The 24,222-nt window shown below is 39.3% G+C and overlaps 1 protein-coding gene across 4 annotated transcripts in view; it reads right to left on the reverse strand.

Moving 5' to 3' along the window:
- LOC139134655 (alpha-2-macroglobulin-like) overlaps positions 1 to 24,222 on the reverse strand; it is a 154,517-nt gene that overhangs the window by 76,780 nt on the left and 53,515 nt on the right. For all 4 annotated transcript variants that reach the window (XM_070701615.1, XM_070701613.1, XM_070701614.1 and 1 more), the window contains exons 8-10: positions 9,908 to 10,300; positions 9,463 to 9,687; positions 5,914 to 6,076 (exon numbers count right to left, since the gene is read on the reverse strand). In XM_070701615.1, the coding sequence (XP_070557716.1) occupies positions 5,914 to 6,076; positions 9,463 to 9,687; positions 9,908 to 10,300 (781 nt within the window). The remainder of the gene's footprint in view (positions 1 to 5,913; positions 6,077 to 9,462; positions 9,688 to 9,907; positions 10,301 to 24,222) is intronic.

Raw genomic sequence — 24,222 nt, forward strand, 5'->3', positions numbered from 1 at the left:
CTCCCATCATATCAAATATGAAGGGTGTAGCATTATAACAAATATAAAGGGTGTATTACTTGTAGTTACTGAGTTATGGACACATATGGATGTTTGAGGTGAAATGTCATCGAGGTTATTTGACATTTCGGAACAAAAACTTTGCTCCAATAGTTATCCCTGTATACTAGAAATCAGACCTCTAGCTCCATTGGTAACCTTATTATTAGATACATGAATAATTAATGAGGTAGAATATGTTGCTTTGGTCAAAGGTCTGAGGGCATCCCCCAACATTTTTGATTTACAATTTGGCACCCCATTGGTCAACATTCATTTGACATTTATTTTCCAGAATAATTAAGCCATTTTCATAGCTTAGGTGCAGAGGTATAGCAGAGGTCAAAGGTCATTGATAAATGGGAAAAATAATACTTTAAAAATCTTCTTCTCAAAGTCAACATTGCCTGTGACCTTGAAATTTGGCATGAAGGAGCCTTACCCTATGGTCTACTAATGCTGTTAACAGAATTTTGATTGGTTAATTTGCTTGCAAATGATATGGATTTTTAACTTTCATTTGAAAATGGCCGCTTGGTGTTGTGACCACTCTATATGGTACGAATTAAATGTAGTCTTTGAGTTTTATCTTTGTGCAAAATTGGAAGTCATTTGCCGCAATGGTCTTTTAATGGGAGCTATAATACATGAGAGTAGGTCAAAGGTCATTCAAGCTCATCCAAAATGTATCAAAAAATGTTGTCCCATACTGACTCCTATTTACTGGGAACCATACCTGTAGCCCCTGTAGTTTCTGAGATCATAGATTTTGCATAATTAATTAGTTAAAGAGACAAAACCGCCCATTTTCTACAAAATTTCCAATAGCAAAGTTCCTCAGTCAAATCAATATTAGACCCAAATAATGACCATAGATGGTTTAAAGGATATGAAAAAGCGCCTTCTTGCTCTTTACAACAATGTTCAATGCTTGCCTGGGCGTCCGGGCGATTTGAATTAACTGCCATGGTTGAACCCCATCACATATAATAAATTAATGCGCACACTACTTCGGATCATCGTTTGGAAGAGTGCGTGAGCGGCCTGTAACCTTCATACAACCTTCAGTACAATGGATAACGACGAACACACGCCAAAATGAACTACTGTGAAATAGTGAAACTTACATGTAAAAGGGACTATGCTATTTATGGATGACACGGACTGTGAAACAGAAATAATACCATGGACCCAATTGTTCTATGATAAAGCTAAAACCATGTAAGATTGCTACCGTGTGTTTGTGATACTGATAGTGAAACAGTTACAGAGTCATACATTTTCTTTGCATTTTATGTTGAGCAAATCTTGATCATAATTTACCTGCATCTTCGAAGAATTTTACTTAGCATTTTTCTGCCATTCCATGCTTTTTCAAACATGGCATGATCCAGGTGATCGAACAGTGAAACATCGAATGTGAATGAACGTCGGTGACATCGTGGAACAGCCGAGTATTATCGATCGTTGGTTATCTCTTGACACACAAAATCTGTGCGAATTTTATTGAACGGGGGATTTCTCTTTGCCTCATGTAATTATTTGTTACAGTTGAACCGTATTTCGAACCACTAGTGAGTACATGGATTGCAATGACCGCGACTTCAAAAGCAGCAGTCGCCCAATGTCTTCCGGTCACTCGCATCGCATGGCAGTTTTTACAGCGTTTGCTGCACTGACTGATAGTGGTTTGCCTGACCGCTAAACAAAAACAAACAGCCGCTTATCTGCTTATAGGAAATCGGCCTTGATCACTAATTGCTTTGAATACCGTAAAGGTCATGCCACGAACAGGAACACATCGTTTGAACCTTTATCTTAGACTTGATCCATGTCGCCTGGCTTTCCTCGGCAGCTGAATTACTGTAGCTGGTCAAGCAAGGCGTTTGCTCCATGACTACGCAACAGCTAGCCCTGCGTACAGGTCTGTGTGTTCCCGGAGTTATACGGCCTCAACCACAATGTGGTGGAGGCTTTATAACGCCGTGAACACACAGACCTGTACGCAGGGCTACGCAACAGCCTGCCATTAGTTCATCGATCTGCTGATGTTTAGTCCGTCAGTTTTGATCCCTAGGCCCTATATACCCACAGACTTGGAGCAAGTATATCTTTATCTGCACAATTTTGTGTTCGCCAGTACAGCTGAAACCACAAGACTGATTCCACTGGACATGCATCACTACTAAAGGCCCATAGTTGGTAACACACGTACAGCCCTGCCATGCAGACCCTGAGCTGCAGAACATTTTTGTATGGACGAAGCTGCAATAATTGTAGCCCTTGGTTGGTGGGGATTGGGCTTCTGTCGTGGCGGCTCGTTGGGGCAAGGCGCGAGCCGCACGACAGAAGCCCAATCCCCACCAACCAAGGGCTACAATTATTGCAGCTAGTATGGACGAAGCCTGGGTTGAAATCTATTCCCGGGAGTGAATCAGATTTCTGGGGATGAAGCTCTTATTCTCACAATTGTTTCTTTTAGACTTGATTAGAAAAAGTAGAAGTACGTCTACAGTATCTTACGGCGTATTCACGCAGTCATTACCGGGCATACACAGCATGCAGTAGTGCACAATGTACGCATCAGTTGCCAAAGTATATTGTTTCAATCTGGCGATTACCTCAATACTAACATGACAGTCTGCTGAAGTTTCTTCCTTTCTATGCCCACAGTCCATGGGCAAGTAAGTCCACATGGAGGCACAAACGTGATAAAAACAATCTGCTTTTTAGCCAATAGGTCACAGTGAGCGAGAGAGACTGTGAATAAACACTGTCGTCGGCAAACGGCTCCGTGATTGTTGCAGCTTACTCTAGTAGGCATTTGAAATGCCCTTTCGAAAAATGTGCTCTTTAGCAGCAAAGAAGCGTGTATCGAAGAACAAGATTGGTCAAGGTCTGCATGCAAAGCTGACCGTCCAAATGTAACTTCAGCAAATGGCATCGATAGTAAGCTTAGGTAAATCCAGAACACTGCGTTCTTGACCTGGAGCCATGTAATTATAAGCGGGACGTGTTAGTGTGTGTTTTTTTTCACACGTGGATGCTCACACTACACTCAGTGTGACAGTTTTCGGACAGGGTAGTGGATTTCGCCCAAAGTCGTTTCGTAAATGACCAGCAATACGAAATCTTATTACCATACCTTTCGAAACTTTATTGTGGTTATTCTCAAACTCAGTTGACACGACAGGAGTGGTATTTCGGGGTCAAAGTTGCCAAAGTTTTGACCCTATGTCAAGGGCGTAGTAATCGGACTGCAATCCTAGAAATCGGACGTCGTGTTTGGAATGTGATTAGGAGCTAAGTATTAATTTGATAATTTGAAACTTCAAACCACCGATTTTTAATTTCGATGTGTTTAGAAAACAGTATATAAGAATATTTCATGATAATTAGTTATGTTTAATCCATGGACGACTCAACTATATTTCGACGTGTAGCGCTTAGATATCGGACACGGGCTGTCTCTGTATGTGTTGCTTTCGGCACCTTGTATCGTACGGTGTGGCTAACTTCGCTAAGTTTGTTTAGTGAGTATTACTTATAATTGTTTCCATTGCATATTTTGTTTGTATTAGAATCGCACGGGCATTATTTAATAAAAATAGCGAGTATATTTCATCGTATGGCATTATTTACCTGTCAAGTTTTTACGCGGTAAGTCACTTACTACGTTTACACAATTGTGCTAAATATTGTCTGTCCGAAAACTTGTACACTTCTTACGTTCATTAAATGTACTTTTTTTCTCGAAACAACTGCGCAGTTTTCGTTAAAACTACATGCAATCGTAGCGAACAATGGAAAGAATATTTTCAAAATCATTATTCTCCCCACATTCAAAATTCAATGCTAAATCAGGACTTTAGTCAAAATTTCAGTTACTTTGACCTGACGGCAGTATGTTGACAGTATCACTGACGCCGTGTCAGACGACAATTTGTGACCGCCGCTCGTAGCGAACTCAATAGCTTCTACCAAAAAAACTATCGAAAACGGGACAACAGTGTCACCTGACATAATATGAGGTCACACGACCTGTAAAACGCTATCGATACGGAGCGAAGTGAGTGTAACTAACAGCATGTCACTAAATGTCCGAAAACTGAGGTCGTCCGGAAACTGTCACACTGAGTGTACTCACAGCGTTGAACAGCCGAGTTGTTGGTCATGACCAACAATGCTTTCTCGCGATGGTTTTATCTTTCGTGTCTAAAAGCGGGATGGAATATATGCATCGTCACCTATTCATTCAGTATCTTTCAACATGTCAAACAGTATAAATAGAGTTTCGTATCAAATAAAATTCATGAAAAATGGGCGACTTTGTCCCTTTAAGAAAAAATATCTAGTTAAGGTAGCAGTAAAGGCTAATTTTGCACCAATTCTTTTCTCAGAGTTAATGTCAAGTTTCAAGTGTTAGAATCAAGATATTTAGTTCAAATTTTCAGGATAACTCCCTTAGTTAATACTTTCTCCAAAGAATATAAAAATTGTATATTTGTAGCCATGATTTTGAAATATGACACCGATCAATATTAAAATTTAATTTTTCATATTTTTTTACATCTTTGAATTTAATAATAAATTAATATTACCAAATTAGTTATAAATATGTTGACACTATTAATTGTAAGATTTGTACGGCAGGATTTGTAAATAAAATTTGTTTTTATGATTAGGGTTTACATATCTAAAAATTATTAAAAATTCTTTCAAATTTCAAAATGTGATTTTTCAAAAAGTACTTCAAATACAGGAAAATTGTGCCGTACAAATCTTATCTGTAACCTTGTTAATAGGCTGTAAAAATTCCATGTCCATATCTCATTTCAAAGGTTGGATTTAATTGGTATAAAATTATGTAGGAAAACTGTTATTCTGTCAAAATTGTTGAAAACAAGCCATATTTGCACCCCTCTTTTGAAGTCAAAGAGCAGTCTTTTTGGTTAATCTCACTTTTGACACCTCTTTGACACTCAAAGAATCTAAAAATGCATTTATAATAGCAGTCACGCATTCTGAATGCAAGCACTGCCTTGTCAAACTTTCCTAAAAAACAGTAAAAAATGACTTTCCCTTTTCAAACATTTTTTAAAAGCTAGGGGACCTCTACCATAGTTAATACACTAAGGACTCCCCAACTTCCTCTTATTTGGTCAGTTTTTCAGAAGTTTCAATGGGCTATAACTCTGCAATGCTTATGACCCCAAATGTCTAGTTTTTTTTATTCCACAGAGAATGTTGACTTCTTTCATGTTTTAATAGTTTTATTGAAGTTTATAACTGACGCTCTAGCCTTTACCGCTACCTTAATCACTTGAGAATCTTCTTCTCAAAAATGGCTTAGTCAGTTTACCTGAACTTTTGCATATGGTATTTCAGTACTATGTTTTACAAATTTGTTCATAGCGTTATGATTAGTCAGGTGTTATGCAAATTAAGCAGAATACAAAATTTAATCCAAGAAAGCAGCCAGGTCACTTGACCTAGCGTATTGAAAATGCCTCGTGCATTAGTACTCAGTGTGCTTAATAATCCCTGAGAGTTTCAAAAGGTTGCGCACAACAGTTTTGGAGATCTTTGATGGCAAAAATATGGCGGAAGAAGAAGAAATGGAAGAGGAAGAGAAAGAGGAAGAAAAGAAGAAATTTGAATCCCTACAAATAAAATAGGGGGCTTGGGCCCCTAAATATTGAATCCCTACAAATACGATAGGGGCCCAAGCCCCAAAGGGGGCTTGGGATCCTACAGATAATATTGTCCGGTTTACTGGGCAAGGTCTTTCAGAGTGATTTCTGAAGGGCTTGATAAATAATATAAAATTGTGAAGTCACTAAAAACTGACCACATAAAGCAACCAGTTCTTACCGATGATGGCCTCCATAAGAACTGGAATATCTTCTCTTTCATCCTCTTCTCCTGGTGCTCTTTTGGCAGATGCTTTTGCGGTTGTCAGATGCTGTCTCTCAATCTCTGGTAGTAATTTGATCAGTTTACGCTCATTATAGACTATGTCACCATTAGACACCATCTGTACAAGGAAAGGAGGCAAGGGCTAGATAAAACAGTGTTCGCCCAGAATTTTTTGTCAGAGTGGTTGCTTATTAGTATAATAGTTTGCATATCAATTTAAATAATCTATGACCGGCAGAGGTTAAAAAATTGCTATCAATACCTTCAAAATGCAGCATTGCATAACATTGCTGTTATGAGAAATGGAATATGCAACAGCCCTTGGTCATATCGTAAGATTAAAGAGAAGTTCATTGGATCTTGTTATATTAAAGGAAGGGTGTCGTCGGAATTTTGCTCAAAGGTTGCCTACGACCGATGTAAACACTGCATCCTATGGCACGTTGTTGGCGACTGATGATAGTTTAAACATGTTTGTCAACAATAAATATTGTGAAATATAAATGTTGCAGCTATGTTGATGTGATGTCTCCAGATATCATTGAATATGTTGTTAGTAAACAAGAAAGGCGCACGTGTGCATCTTCGCCGGCACCCTCCCTTTAAAATAGTTGCATTTGTGTTAGAAAAATTGGGTAAAAAAGGACCAACCGCCAGAAACAATGCTGGAAATATTATTCAAGGATATTACTTCAAAACAATAATGAGTCTATTTTTCTTTGTTAAATGTTTTCTCTTACTTTTGAACAAAGTAATGATATCTTTTTCTCAAATTGCTGAACCTTCAATTAATTGTAGTTCTAACAAAGGAAATCAGTCTTCTGCCGTTCTGTTTATGACCACAGGCAAAAATGATCAACATAAACCTTCCGATCAGTCAGAAAAATGTAACAACTTAGCCGGCTATTGAATCACTCTTTTTTGGGAGTGGAGATTTAGCCGACTGGTTCTGTCTCAGGCCTCTCAGCTAGGCGACTGATGCCGTATGTTGTGGGTTCGAATCCGATTGAAAACTATCCGTATATTCCAAAGTCTGCGCATGGACATATTTACTATTTTTGGAAGAGTTCCTGAAGTCCCCCATCCAAAAATCCCTTTAATATGTAGGATATACAACAATTGATACGTATGATACTGTGTATGTTCATGATGGAAGCATTTACATTGAAGTACAGAAAAGTTCTCTTCTTTCTGTGAATTAGCAAAGAGACATGCTTTGAACAAATCACTTGTCTGTCATCAGTGCCCACACTTGATCCGACAGAAAGATCCAAATGCTGGCATTTAAACAGCTGGAGGTGAACACTATGAAATGCACAAATCAGGAAGACAGAAAGAAGGAGTTTGAACATATAAGCCATGTATAAAAACAGAATGGGGCATCATTTTACAAGTGGTATAGCCACAAACTGATGACGTCAAAGATGTGCGTACTTATTGAATGGGTCAAAGGTTACTTTCTAAAAGGGGCGATAAATTATTTGGGGTAAGAGTTAGGAAAGGGGGCCTGGAAACTTACGGGGAAATTATTGAAAAGAAGGGTCCCAATTTTTACTATCTCCACTACTTTCCCTCCTCTTTTGTAGTTATCCTATAACCCTACCGGGACTCGAACCCAGCACCTCCAGCATGTGTGAAGCACTACCTATAACCTGTACTCCACGAGAACAAGTTGCGAGGGGATGCAATGTTCCATGTAAACATTAGGATGATAATGCTAAGCAGGAACTGATTAATTTATAATGTTCACTTGTAATGATTTTAAAGTCTTTTACGCATTTTCCTTCTTTTATTGAATTTATGCCTCTGCATTGATTGCTTTATTGCCTGTCCTTATTTTTTCTTTGCACTGTCGTGTTTCTTGTGCATATTTGTTATCGTTTTAATGTTTTTATATGATTTGTTGTATTTGCACAGTTAACACATAAAATTGTCGCTTGTTTAGGATGTTTTATATGTTGGAAACTTTGTGTTTGATATTTATCAATGAATTTTGTCATTTGCTGCCTTTTTTAAAACACGAAAAATGTGTGTTCCGTTTTTGACACAATGCACTTTGTATAAAAGTGGTTCATCACTCAACATGTATGAACTGCAATATTTCTTTGCTTTTGTAGATGAAGGCGGATATGCTACGAAAATTACATTATAAAAATTCCACCGTTCGAAGAAGTGAATTAAGTACAGAAGCAAACGAAATTCGCTGCCAATATAATGATTTAGGGTCCATATACTGTCACAAGCACAAACTCATTTCTTCGTCTGATTTGTGCGTTCCCAGTGTCACACATCAGCAGCAGTGGCCTCCTGAGCAGTAAACTTTGGCGTGACATTAGCTTTTAGACTGTCCCAAAACATTTGGCACAATATTGTGTTGTGTGCAGTGTTGAATCGATGACGGGGGCTGTTAACTCAAAGGATTAAGAATTGAAATATGTTGAATAAGTGACATCCACGCCTTAGCATTATCGCCAAAACGCTTCCATCACATGAAATCATAAAGATAAGTTGGAAATAGGTCTGAAGATATGAAGCCCGCCCAAATTCGCTTGGCATGGATACACGTGCCATCCAAGGTGTTGGTGTGGGCGAAGGTTTGAGGATCCACAAAATGAGCAGAATGGTTAGCAGTGAAATGAGAGAGCTAAGGAGACTTGGACAACGATGAATAAGCCCACACATCCCCGCCGTCCATCAGAATAATACTGGAACCTGGAGGAACAAATTGATAAAGAATTGGCATTATGCCGGTTCACATAAATTAAAAAGCAAGCACAAATATCGCAACCAATGACTCCATACACCAAATATATGTCACTGTGTCGACCCAAGGTGTATTTGGACTTCCGGAACTTGAATTCATTATACATGTTTCTTTACATCCGTGGATTCATAAATTTCCATAATACAGCCGGCCCAAAGATAAAGAAAACAAATTTCTTGAAAAAAATTAAACCAATCAATAACAAAGTTTTAACTAATGTACAGGTTTGATTTTTGGTCTGTAGAAAACTAATGGTTGTATTGAAAAGGGGTCAATATGGCAATTGCCTTCGGGGTCAGTTTGTACATGACAACCAATTTGATGATTAAAACGTGAGAGGGGACATATAGTACCCGGAATGAGACGGAATTATTGCCGCGATCACATGAACTAAGTAACCCAAACCTAATGGTCTTCATTTGCTTGATTTTGTGTCGGGTGAAGAATAGTGGGAGCCAGGAATTGGGGTTAGCCGACGAAATTGTCATACCTGGCCCCATACTGTGCTTCACCCGATACAAAAACTAAGCAGTCGGAAATTTTGACCCAGATAAATATTTGAAGATAGTGCTGATGAAGGGTTACCGGACGGACCCAAAAGCTACAGACAGTTGTAACTTTGTTTGTTGAGTGCAACGGTAAAAACTACATCATGACATACATGAATAATCTTCAGCTTGTGTTAATACCTTGATAAAATGTAAACTATTTACATGACTCATCAAAACTTGGAGGCTCACCTTGATGTAGAGATCTACAAGTTGGATATCCTGTGTGGTGTAGAAAACTGTGAAACTGTATTCTGAGTCCACAGGCAGAGTCTGTTTAACAGGTTCTATCTGCATAAAGCTGCCACTAGGTGAATACCAAGGCTTGATGGATTTACTTGTGTAAGGGTTGTGCCCTCTATGCACATAACGGTGAAGGCGATAATCATATGGCTCTGTGAATCCTGGTCCAGCTGCCTGTAAAACGTATGAAAACAGGAATCTTTAAGATTTGTCACTAAAATAACCCGGAAGAGATCTGGTAATTTACTGAAGCAATAATGTACAGAATGAAGGAAAATACAACCGCGATATTAATTATCATATACCTTATTGATATGTGTCAAATTCACGCATTTGTACTCCGAAAAGAGCTCGAACACTGAAGTACTTATACTCAATAGACAAAATAACTTACCGTGATCTTCATTCCACTTGTATCAATTGCAAGGTTTTTAAGAGTGAAGTCAAAAGCACCATTGATTGAAGTAAAGTTCTTGTCAAATATATTTCCATCATTTGTGCTTACTACTAAATTAACTATTTTTCCACTAGCTGGGGAGCCATCTGGATTGGTCACTTTCACTTTGCCAAAGTACGGCACCCCTGGTTTGAAATTCGCTGGTGCTTGGATTTCAAGCTTAAATGGCGAAGTTGAAATGATGGGACCTCTATGCAAAACAATCTGAAATGCACCAGTATTTGCCTCTTTAAACAGTGCTTCGACTTTTAAAATAATGGTAGATCTCCACACGCGAGAAAAGACCTCAGGGGAAATACTGTACTGGACACAACCGTCAGGACCAGTAACCTGCAAGAGAAAACTCCTTTGTAACTTAGTATTACGTAGTGTAAATTATTCCATTTCTCCTTGTTAGGGACAAATTGCTCATTTTCAGCTCACGTGTTCACACGTGGGCTAATGTCATAGCAATGTCTATCTATCTATCCGTGTGTCTGTCTGTCTGTCTGTCTGCCTGTCTGTCTGTCACGATAACTCAAAAACGCCTGAACTGATTCAAGTCAGATTTGGTACACAGGTACCATATTCTACTTGCAAGAAGTGATTGGATTTTGTTTGTGTGGCTTGCATATTAATTAAGTTATGCAATATCATTTTTTCCGCACAATGGTTTCCCTATGGAGACGGTAATGACCGTGTAGACATAGATCAAGAAATACAGCACAAAATTTCATGACACCTTTCATAGATGACAATCTCAGAACATAGCGATGATACTGAGAGTGTCATGTCAATTATCTGCTCATATGCATATTTAATGAACTTTTGTTATTAGTAACATAACTCTGAAATCCCTGCACCTAACTTGATGATATGTGCAACAAATATTGATCTGATACACATCTAATTATACTTAGAAGCATTGGGCAGTGTCAAGTTAATAAATAGCTCATTTGCAGATTTTATGAAGTTTTGTAATTAGTCATATAACTCCGAAATAACTGCACCAAATGTGATTAATTCTGCTGCATATACTGATCTGACAGATATCTGACTTTGTTGTAAAGAATTTAGTGGTGTGAAGTTAAGTAAGGGTTCATTTGCATATTCAAGGAACTTTGTAATTCGGTATGTAACTCTGAAATTACGGTACCTAAGTCAGTGAAATCTGGTAGAGATATTGATCTGATAAATATCTAATTGTACTGACAAGCATTTGGCAGTGTCAAGTTAACAAGTAGGTCATTTGCATATTTTGTGAAGTTTTGTAATTAGTCATATAACTTCGAAAAAACTGCATCAAATGTGATGAAATCTGCTCAGATACTGATCCGACAGATATCTAATCGTGGTGTGAAGCATTTAGTTATGTGGAGTTAATTAAGGGTTCATCTGCATATTTAATGAACTTTGTAATTAGTGATATTACTCCAAAAATTACAGCGTTACATTTGATGAAACTTGATACAGATATTGATCTGATAAATATTTAATTGTACTGAGAAGCATCGGGTGTGTCAAGTTAATAATTAGCTCATTTACATATGAAATAAAATTTTGCAATTAGTGATTTAACTCTAAAAGTACTGTGCGAAGTTGATAAAACCTGCTACATATAATGATATAACAGATATCTGATTGTTCTTATTACACGCCTCGCACGGATGTAGATTATATTGGTATGAATTGGGTTTATTGACAGGAATATTGAAAAACATAATACAATAAATCTTCGTCAGTGATAGTTACTCTGGCAGTAGACCGTATGCACGGCTAGTCTTAACTATCAGTAGTCTGTCTGCCACTCAGCGTCAAAATGTATTGAAAACGATATCGAGCCTCGTCGCATTTCATGACATGGGCGCAGCGATGGACTACTAAACACCTAGAGAAAAGGAAGACGAAGATTGCAGCCCAATCGAACATAAAGTCTCCTGAAAACTTCAGCTTCAAGCGCCCAGAGTGGCCAGAATGGAAGCAGCGCTTTGCAAGATACCGGCTCATAACAAAGCTCAAATCCCCATAGAAGTAAAAAGGAGGAAAATTCCAGAGGTCCCTGCACTAGGTGTGGCCGTAAACATGAGAAGGCAGATTGCCCAGTGAAAGGAAAGCACTGTAATAAATGCAACAAAACGGGACACTTTGCAGCTGTCTGCAGACGTAAAGGTGTTAAAGAGGTCACTACTACCGAAAGTAGTGATGAAGTTGGGTCAGCAAAGCAACAATCACTTTTTCTCGAGGAAGTTTCGGGGGCGGAAAAAAGATAGGGTAACTGGCACGTAAATTTGAAGATTAATGGAAAAGTAATTATATACCGGAGCCGACACCATCGTTATCTCTGAGAAAGCACACAAACGCATTCCAAAGTGCGCAATTTTGAAACCCCAAGACACCAATCTTATCAGCCCAGGAGGGAAGCTGAACTGTAAAGGATGGTTCATTGCCAATATAAAGCACAAGGGGAAAACATATCATACCAAGGTCCACGTCATTGAGGGAGAACGTGTTAATAATCTACTCGGACGAGAAGTCGCTTGTTATATGGGCCTAGTAATCAGAGCCGAGGAAGTTGTCAAGCCTGATAGTCCAAAACAAACGAACCAAAGCGGGTTTGGAGACATAGGCATATTCAATTGCAAGCCAGTAAAGATACAACTGATGATGGACGCCAAATTCGTACCGCACTTCCTACAATAGCAGCAAACCTAGAGCCAAGACAACCTGACTTGGAATTAGTCAGAGCTGCAAATGAAAAGGTAAAAGGTGCATACGAGTGGGCATTAAACAAAAGACTCGGAGCAAAACGTCTGCCAAAGCTGTTACATGGAGACAACGTCCAAGTGAAATTGGATGGAGAAAATGGATGGAAAACTCCAATCAGAGTACTGCAAGCTGATACAGCACCACGCTCATACGTTGTGCAAACACCAAGCGGTATTCTGAAAAGAAACCGAAGACACCTATTATTTGTGTCAAGGCCAGACAAAACAGAGGGGAAGACCCTGGATCTATCAATCTTTGACAACGATGAGTCAGCAGATCCAGTTACACCAACCTCAGTGGAGAAGTCAACGCCCACTGTGGAATAACAACAACCATCGGTTGAAAATATCTCATTGCCTATGCCAGAAGCTCAGGGAAAACAAACAGATGTAATCAGAACCAGGAGTGGAAGAGCAGTTAAGAAGCCTGTGAGATACCACGATGAATGCTATTAAGTAGATAGCAACCAGATTGCCTTGTGCGGGGCAGAATAATCCCCAGGCAACTGTTCGACTTAGGATAGTTCACCCCTAAGTCTAGTTAGGCGAACCTATTTAGTAGAATATAAATTTTGTGCAAACAGAACGACAATTGACATCAGAAAATTATTGACAATTAGACAAGGACAGAACAACATATTGACCATTATGATTGGATGACGAACACTGTTCAAAATGAACTCAAAAGAAAGGGAGATGTCTTGAGTCACTGAGACTTACCATGACTACAATGCTAATCAGTATCAGTATCAGATTACTTTACATAAGACATGAGACAGCAACACGTTGCTAGTTAGTCGACAGTCAATTGAGTTGTGTATATAGCTTTCGTAGAGCTAGTAAAAAATGTATCGAAAATGACATCGAGCATCGTCGTATTTCATGATATATACAATGTCTGTCTTTGTTCTTGTGTTTTGGTTAGTGATTATCCGGAGGTCTGCAAATGTTGCGTAACATCTCCTTGCTTGTTGTTTTAAAATGAGACAGGTCAAAGGTACAATTGTTTTACACAACTTCATAACAGTCAAAAGTATGCAGTAATTCATGTCATACTGTATTATTTCATGCGTCCAGTAGTGTCTGATAAATGTCAATACATGTCGAGTCATCAGCAGTCAATTTCAATGCTTGATAACTAAGTTTGTAGTTTTGTCAAACTAAAAATCTGTACAAGTCACTCCTTCCATTCGGATGTCACATAAGCAGGTCAAGTTGTGTTGAGTAAACGCTAAAATCTTCTAGTCTGTTTACTATATATCCAACATTCTGTGAAGCGTTCTACTATTAATAAACTGTTGAAAAACACGTGAGGATATTCAGTTCATATCTGGTTGACCTTTGTGTAGGATCGAAAAATGGAACACAGGCATTAAGTCAGTCAGTGCAAAAATGATGATGGTACATAACTGCAGAAGTGTAAAACATTATCCCTTTGCTGAATGCAATCGGATGAACTATTTTTGACCTCAAGACAGAAATATTTTTTTCCTATTTGGACTTGCTTTCCTATGACAAATAATCATTGCCACCATGTGAGGGATGCGTTTCTGTCCTTATCTATATGTGAAACGATGATTCTAGCAAAGGTGTTAATGCTGCGGTACAGTATATTTATTACTAGATTATTAAAGTTAGGCACTTTGTTTCCAAATTTACACTTTGAGTCTAAAACATTAATAACTTTACGGAAACCTTAACAGACAAAAACAGCATCAGATTCAGCAAACTGTCTGCTGGAACTGCTTTGTTATCTTTGCGGCTATCAGTTGAAATCTGTCAGGCTTTAAAATACCTTTTGACAATTTTGTTTAAAAGTAAGTTAAGAAACAACTGCTAATGAATTGAAAATTGATATAAATCAACTGGTTGTGCAAATCATAGTATGAATCTTTAAGTTTGTATTAAATCCTAATCTGTCTTCTTTCTGTAAAGAGATCCAAACAATGCTGGAGTCCTCTACAGATTATTCACCTACACTTACTTGTTGACCATGGAAGTACCTATGATAATGATATACGAAGCACTTCCACCTCTGTGCTATGACCAAACTACGGAATGAGCCACAAAATGTTACTTGTGATGCTTCTTTCATTTTCTCTGGCCAAGTAATTGTGCAGGATTCTTGTTTCTCACCTAAATAAGGAATAATTGTGCTGAGAGTTGGAAGATGATGCAATGCTGAGATTCATTATTTACATGAAGTGCTTTTTCTTGTCATCAGCAAGGAATCGCTATCGACATTTCATGCCAAGAAATGGCACCTCTCGATTTAATGATGTTACCGGCTCTACCCTTGTATCTTTACTCAGAATCATACAAGGACAACTTTCGTTTCACATCACGAACTTTACTTGATCAAGTAACATCAAGGCAAACGGTAGAAGGTACATAAGAAAACGCTCATGACTGCAGTATATAAATCTATGCAGTAATACAGATGAGTTCATATACTCCATTAAAGTCATGCATGTGAATAACCAGAAAACGATCGGTAGCCTTACTAATATAGCTTATGATCGCTTGAAAAACCAAGTAAATTAAGAGTATAGGCCTATTTATATAGCTTTAGGGGATAGAAACTCATAAATTTACAACAACAACAATGGCGGCTTAGAACTTTCCACGTGCTTTTTACTGGATAAAACAATCAAACAGTGTAACTATAAAGATCGCATTGCAAAATTTATCTACAGAAATACTTTTATAATAAGCAGCTACACTCCTCTCTGATCTGCAACTATGTTGCATCACAGTCTTCAAATAGCAAATATCCGAATAAAGATTGTCTTTTCAAGTCTGTTTGAGTTCAAACAACAAGTCATTAATTGTGCACAAATATTCCAAATGCAGCAATCATTCGCTTTCATCAGTGCATAGGAGAACCAGCTCGTGGATTCAATCAGTCGGTCGAATGTAGAAGTAGCAGTGGTGAGTTGCATCTTGTGTACATATCAATTTCCCCATGCGTAAACCTTTGACACTCAGCCAAATCGACAGCAGTTACGAGGCACATTATCTTGCTTGATAATCACTATGTCATCTATCTTCAGTTTATGTCTGGGAACTGTCCACTTAGGCCTTGGTTGTAAAGTATGGAGACGCTCATTGAACTTGAATTCTTTCCAATCACATTTTTGGTACAAATGGAAGTCGACCATCTATCTCCCTCTGGTCCATTTCCTTCAGAGCCTTTGTAATTTCATTGTAAACTCAAACAATATTTGTGCGTCAGTAATAGCTATGAGCTATCATATAGGACCAGAATACTTAAGAATCTTCTCAATGCACAAATGAATGAGTCGGATTCTAGAGAATTGTCTGCCTCCAGATAAATAGCCTCGGATGCCATAGACACAAACAGTACACTGTATCTCTTCAAAAGGCTCCTCTTGTATGCACAAGGAACGGTCCAAACAAGTCCACAACAAAATAAGGGACGAGTCAGTTTCTTCGGCCTGCAGGCAGTGGATTCATGGGGGAGGTGACCCTGTTTTTGACTTTGGTGATTGATGATAGTCACCATGTTTTTGAAAGGCCCAATGGGGAGGGGGAGCGGGCAGGGTGTCAGTGTGTTTTTGAATTTCGATATGGGCTCATACTTGCCTAAAAAGCATCATACCAGCCACGAATTTCACCATTTTGTTACATTTTTGGCCTGCCCTTTTTGGTGCGTAACTTTAATAATAAGGCATATTTTTCAGGGTGCTCTTTGGGTGCATGACTTGAATAGAGTAGTAGACACACACACACATAAATAAATAAATAAATAATAAATAAATAAATAAATTAATAAATAAATAACTTCAAGTACAAAGTATATTATATATATATATATAATCTGTTACTTAAGTTTCATGCATCCCGCAATCATCAGACAGATGAAAGGAAAGTAATACTAGGTCAACACTCTTATATAAGTATGATCGGGACGTACCACTCTATTTATAGGTGATGATAGATAATATCTGTTTTGGTGGTGACATTTTGAAACCAACTCCGAGTGTTTGTTTAACAGCGTAGATTTGTCAGCATTGATAATGTGCAGTTTTTCTGATATATAAAGATTACATCGCTTGATTATGTTAGAGTAGCTTGATGCTTAACACTGCTTTCTACTAAAGGTTTGCATGGACCTCGCTCAGCCATTGGTTCGCGCAAAAATCTTGTTTATATCAATAACCAGACGATCTGTTCTCTCGAGAACGATCCATGAAATATTGGGCAAAGTGAAAAATGCCTCAGTGTAGCAAACTGGGATGTTCGTTATTTACATCTGAAAGAAAAATTGCATTTCATGAATTTATTATCTGAATAGAATCATGAAATACATATGAAATATGAATGTTATTTGTCATAGGTGGTGTTTACTGTTTCTCTGCCTGGGAAACATGTCCGTTCGTGTGACCTCAAAGTGTTTATATACACTGTACGCAAACATTTGAAATTTAGACTGCACATCTGTTGCCGCTGATGTCAAACATGGGTTCGTAAAGCTCATCTCTTTCTCTCGCTTGTATATTTCAGGCAGTGAGAAACCACAATGCAACAAGAAATAGAGCATATAGACAGGAATACTATGAAACGAGTATTGCCGGTGGTACCGTGAACAGACCATTCACAGACCTACGAACTGGTAATTTCCATCTTTAGCTGAGTTCATCGGTCCAGAGCCGGGGCTTATCAACCTGCTGCGAGACAATGCTTCAAACGTCGAATGGTTTTTGCAAATATTCGACGAGGATCAGATAAGATTCATTACCCGATGCACTAATCATTACGCTAGACAGAGGAGAAGGTCAAATGCGAGGGAATGTCAAAGATCTGCCAGGACACCGACGACGGTTGTGCTGTAGTATAAATATTGCATCAGTAGCTTGAAGCGATCACAGGAAAAAGTTTTCTTGACGAAATTATGACCAAAGCAAACATGGTCCGACCAATACAGCTGGATTTCAGGCTGCCAGCAAATTCCGAATAGCACCATCACTCCAATAAAAGCTCTCATTTTGACAACCGTCGTCGTACAGCACACAAACGTACTGTGCTCGTAACACAGCCATGTATACAGCCCAAAAAATAAGTGAGAAACGGGATAGGATGTTGAAAGTACGAAATGTCATTGATCGAGTGAATGCAAACAGCAGAATGCACCAAAGCCTGCTGTGCGAACTGGCAATCGACGAAGGAGTCATCCCCTACCAGGGCCGCATAACAAATGTTCTCTACAATCCAGCAAAATTGCACAAATATGGAATGACGACGAAGTCCATCAAGCTGTCGCTGATAATGGTCATAACCCTCTCGATCCCGATGCTGCAGACGACCCCCAAGTTTTCAGGGGAAACAAACCTGAGCAATTTGTTTCCAAGCTGATTCGACCTTACTATGAGTTAGGACATCATGTCATTATGGACTCATATTACATGTCTTCCCCGTTGTTTGACCATCTCTACATGCATAATATTGCTGCCATGGGAACCTGCAGGATGTACACCTTAGGTTTACCCGATGAAATAAAAAAATGCCGCGTACTATGATCCACAAGTTGTACCGCCTGATGCTGATGATGAAGAGCGATGGCCACGTGGTAGTTTCTCGGTATTTCAAGATGGCGCAATGACAGTATGTGCCTGGAAAGACACAAAAATGGTGAAATTTATGAGCATGGCAGTCTCTGCACAAAGACCGAATCGAACGCAAATGAGGCATTGATGTAAAAATAAAAAAACAGTGCTTTTGAACAATTGAAGTAATATGCCCAAACATTGACATAATATACAATCAGTACTTCAGAGGTGTTGACTTGACTGATCAACAGCTGGCTTACTACACTCCAGGTTGATCATCGCCACGATGGCACAGAGCTGTATTTTACCACGAGCTGAACAAGGCACTCATGAACGCTTTCCACAACATGGCATCAGTTCATGGATACGGTCAAAGTGGATCGAGATACAGATGTCAGCTCATGTTTTGCGCCCAAGTAGCAAAACAGCTGATTGGTAATTTCTCATCACAGCAACGTCCCCCAAGAGCAACTAGTCTGATGGCACCCCATCTCATTCCTACCAATGCAGAAAGAGTTGATCATCGACTGGGTTGTAATCCGGACAGAAGACGTAGGTGCGTGATGTGTCGACGTGCAGGACGGATAGTAGGCCATGGAACTCGTCCCAATCGTGTGCATGAAACAATCAACTGTTGCCTCACTTGCCAGTTACCACTGTGTCATCCACGGTACAGAAGAGTGTGCTGGCAAGAGCACAATATGTGAATGCCTTTTGCAGAGGACTGCAGAACTTGACTATGCAAGGACAACCCTTTATTACACAGTTGACATAGAAATAAAAAAAAACATTCACTCGCAAACTATCAGTGAGTATGATGTACTTTTGTATATGGTTGTTTGAAATGAATGATTGAGTCTAACACATTTGTGTTTGGGGGAATGATCGAGTTACAATGATGATTGCATCGGGCGATCACCAGACAAGGTCACAGCCAGATCAGTTCCTGTTTTGGCAGAGAGCGAGTCGGTGTGCGATGAAAAATGCATCTGAGTAGCTGACAGTCAATTTCCCTGGTCTGTCATCTCTCAAATGCGTAACAAAAATATTTTTTAGTATGCAAATAGTATTCTGACATTTATATACCGCTGCCTAGGCTGTACGAACCTCGAATACATCACCACAGTAAAGATCACATGTCAGCTCAGGGTAGTTCAGACCATAACTAACACGATTGCAACTAATTTGGGATAATTGGATCTTCATATTTTTCAAATTTCTCAAAAATGCTAGGTGCCATATAAATGAATGTTGCAATATTACAAATTACTCATAAAAACAAGTGTATAACTTCAAAAGAAAAGCAGATAAGGTTACATTTGTAGATTAAACAGACATTACTTAACGATCCAATTATCCCAAATTAGTTCCAATCGTGTTAACTGCTCAAACTGACAGCTTCCAACCGACAAACATGGAAAAGTAATGATCGGCATAGTGGGAACCTGTGGTCACGACAAGTCGCAACCACAGTATCTCCCCTCTTTGTTGTTGTTGTTGTTGTTGTTGTTGATGGTGTTGTTTGGAATGCTGATAATGATACTGTTGTGCCTCTCCTTGAAGAAACCAAGCCAGTGCTGCAAGAGTGAAGAACTTCAGGACCATCATGCAAGAGGAGGATCAGGACCCCAGGGGCTAAATGGTGTTGGGGTCATATGCAAGTAGTTTCTGGGGCAGAACTTATTGTCCCTATGCAATGTTGTCGAAACTGGGGTTGTCCTGACTATTTAGGAGATCTAGTAACATTTTGTTCAGGTAAATATTGAATGGTACCTGCTCTTGACCAGGTTTACAGCTGGAGGCTTAGCCGTGCGCAGCTCATTACACTCACCTGTGTACTGGGCCATGCAATGCTACGGTTTTCCAGGAAACACAGAGGGAGGCATTATTATGATATGGACAGGGTTCCAGTTGATCTCTTTCCCTTCTCTGTTGTGGAAGGCCCCACTCTTGCCAATTTTAGGCTAATCAGGGTTTCATCTCTCGCTGGCAGAGAGTAGATGTAGTGATTACTTTTCTGCAGGCCTTCTTACTGGAAGACACAGCATGTGTCCTCCAGGACTTTAGCTTTGCCTTTTGTTGCAAAATAGCAGCATATGACTGTGCTGTCTGGCTTCTGCGGTGCGAGGAGTTGTAGCATTATCTGGATGCATCGCAGCTCCCATCCTGTGTGGTTCTTGGCTTGCCCCACATCCGGACCTGCTTGCTAATAATGTAAGCAATCTTTTCGACAGGGCTGAGCAGTGCCCTTTCTACCATGTTTCTGCCAGTCTCCCATGCCTCCTTGGTATCTGCCAAGGGGGTATATAAAATGTACTTATTGTTTTTGCAAACAGTTTGATCACCATTTGGTGTCCTCACTATAATCCAGAACCCCATTTTATGGGGAGAGTTGTGAGTTTTTGAGGAGTTCCAAGGTTGTGTGTTGTGAACTTCCTGAGTGAAATGGAGGCTAAGAGAGGGGTGTGCACAAGAACAGGTAGTTTGTATACTAATGTGCTTTCATGGTTTCATAAGAAACAGAAAAGGTCCTCGTCGAGACATATGAATGATGCAAAGCCAGAAAAGGGTAAATTTGAAATGGCTCACCATACAAATTTTTTATATGAAATACAGTGGCGAATGAAAAGTTACCCATGCAGGACTCGAATACACACCCCTGTATACATTACGGATGCTCTACCATCTGAGCTAATGGATCAGTCGGCTCAATGTGGGCGCTCCTGACTCTTAGATGGGGCTTTTCATTGTGTTGTGTGTGGATGGTGAGTAAGACGGCTAAAGTCATCACCTAACCTTTCAGCCTAAGGATCCCGCAGGATTCTACAGGGCCTCGCACACAAGTCACCACCAAGGAATCGGTTAATGGTAACGAGGATCAATCATATGAATGATGCAAAGCCAGAAAAGGGTAAATTTGAAATGACTCACCATACGAATTTTTTATATGAAATACAGTGGTGAATGAAAAGTGACCCATGCAGGACTTGAACCTACACCCCCGTATACATTACGGATGCTCTACCATCTGAGCTAATGGATCAGTAGGCTCAATGAGGGCGGTCCTGACTCTTAGATGGGGCTAATCTTTCTGCAGATCACATATTGTGGATCAACTGATATAAAACCTTGGATCTACTGATGCACAAGTATTAATGTTGTCGGATAGACTTGTGTGTAATTCTTCGCCCCATATGACTGACCTTCTGATGAATGTGTCGCACAATGACAGTAATGATGTCTCAAAGGGGCTGGCTAGATTTCTTCAATCATCCTCCAACTGTCAGCAATCCTTGCTCATCTACGATTGGATTCGGCTTGTGTGCTGGATTTCAGCAGCTGCACACTTTTATCAAGTCTTCTTTCCACCTTTTCGGCCACCTTTTAGAATCAAATTCTCTCCATAAACAGTTAAACATTCTCCCTTGCATCTCCTTAATGATTGTTTTCTACTCTGCCTTGAGATCATGTATAGTCATCTGCTTATCACTTTCTGTCATGGCATCTAAGAGGCTGTTCTCAGTTGTTTAGCCTCAAAGCTAAAGCATTCAGAACAGTTGAGGGCAGTTGGCCGCTGCTTGCCTTTCTTTGATCCAGGAAGGGAATCTGTCAAATCGATCAATTAATTGGTCATTTTAGGTGATTACTCTTGAACTAATCTTCAAGACATTGTGGATTACACTCTTTATTTCATCATTGCATTCAAAGAGAGATCATACTGGTGTTGGTTGGAAATCATTGTCCCACATGAAATGTGGCCCTGTCATGCATCTTGAATCTTCAACCAGTTTGTTAACTGTTATACCTCGGCAAGCATCATCACTCGGTTTAGCTCTGTACTGACATATATCAATTGATCTGGCAAAGTCAGCTCTCATATTTGCTGAACCCTGTTTGCAGCATAGATGTGGAAATGCTTTGGCTTATTTTCTCTGTTTCGAAGAACCACTTTGCTGTCAACCAAAAAGTGCTATTTAACATCTTCAAACTGCAGCTCGCTCGATGTAATCGCCTATTCTGGCTGACACAGCTGTCATCTCGATAAGCTGTTTATTCAATTATGTTACTCTGGCCTTACCAATAACAAAGGATCAATGCACATTGCAGGTCTTGTTGACCTATCACAGATAACTGTCCACAGCCAGTTGTGCTTACATCAGAAAAGTTGTGAAGCTCTGTACTATTGACTTCGCCAAAATTATCAGATTTGTAACAGCGATCCACATTCAGAGTCCACAATATCCAATGGATTATACACAGAACTAATAGCGGAAAGGACTTCTCTACGTGTGAATGTTTGATCACATAGTTCTATTCTGAGCTGAAAACAATCTCTTTCAACACACCATGCCAAGCCTCAGACCCTTTCAATTCGTAAATGATAAGTCTGGGTATTGACCTCTGTGACACTTGGTGCTCTGGATTCGACTGTTATCGCATCTAGTACCTCTCTCTTGTTGGAAATATACTTTCGCATCTAGCACCTCTCTTTTGTTGGAAATATACTTTCGCATCTAGCACCTCTCTCTTGTTGGAAATACACTTGTCAGTTTCGAACTAGCCTTGGCACAGAGAGCTGTGCTTTGATTGACCAGGTCACTTAGCCTCATTACACTGGGCAGAGACTTAATAAGCCCATCATCGAAGTAAAAGTTTTCTCAGATGTATGTGGCTGCTTCCTCACCAAACACTGTGCCAAATGTTCCGTATCTATCAAGATTCACTAGAATATAGTTCGGTGGATTCTACCACTTTACAGCGGAATCCATAAGGGAATCCATTGCTATCCAGTTCAGTAATATAGTTGTAGAATACACAATGGGTACTATTAGTATCCAGTTAAACGCTCTCAGAAGTTGATTTTGGGAATACATCTTGTAATCCTCTTTGGATATTGCTGGATTCCCTAACCATGATGCATTGCAGATCTGCTGGTTTGTAAGAAGTGCAGGTATAGAAAATACACCTCTATATCCATTATGGATACTGTTGAATAACAATGATTTATGCACTGCATATAAAAATATGTTAGCGGGTCCCCAACTTGATAAAATGAGATAGGATATGGTCAAAGTTTGGAACTGCAACAATCAAACCTTGAAATCGAGCATACAGTTATTATTTTATAACTACGAGCGTGCACTCTGACAAAAATGCAATAAATGCTAATGACTAGGTAACTCCTCATGATTAATTGTTCAACATTTATATCGTGTCAAACATCCCATCGTAGTGAGATGACACACGAAGATACAGTTTGCCTGTTTGTTTTTCCCAACCTTTAGGACAATAGTTTGGTGAAGTGTTAATCACTTAATGGCCATGTCTGTTTATTCTGTGTATCAAATATCCAAACATTGAGAACAAAGGCTTGATCACAGTTTCTCCATCACTGGCCTGCTGGAAACATACATTTAGTTAGCTATAATGAACACAATCTCTGCTTTGTGTGTCAGATGGTGAGGCTGAAAACCCAGAATTTATTTCATCTTGACATTTGTTCGTTTTGTGAATGCCATCACATAGGTTACAACTACCACCACCTTCATTGTTTATTTAATGCCATGGGTCGACATGTAGCAAATGCCACAGGTGAAAACTATTGTTTATGTAGTTCCTTGGGGGTAATTCACACCTGGATCCCCAGATCAGTGTACAGTGTGGGGGGGAGCGTGTTGTCACATGGTCAGGCCCTTTCTACTCTGATTGGCCAACTGGACAAATGAAGTCTACGGTTATTTACATTTAAAATTCTTACAAAACTTGCAAATGGGTTGAACTCAAGTGTTTTAGCTTCTTGACACAGATCTGGTTGTGCAATTTGTATATTTTGGTAGAACTCCACATTAATTCAAACAGTAATTCTATTCTCCACAATGTGAACACAATGAGTGTGCCAGCCGTTTGCAGAAATATCAAAGAAGGTTGAGGATGCATT

This window comes from Ptychodera flava, chromosome 6 (genome assembly GCF_041260155.1).
Source record: "Ptychodera flava strain L36383 chromosome 6, AS_Pfla_20210202, whole genome shotgun sequence".
Classification (NCBI taxonomy): domain Eukaryota; kingdom Metazoa; phylum Hemichordata; class Enteropneusta; family Ptychoderidae; genus Ptychodera; species Ptychodera flava.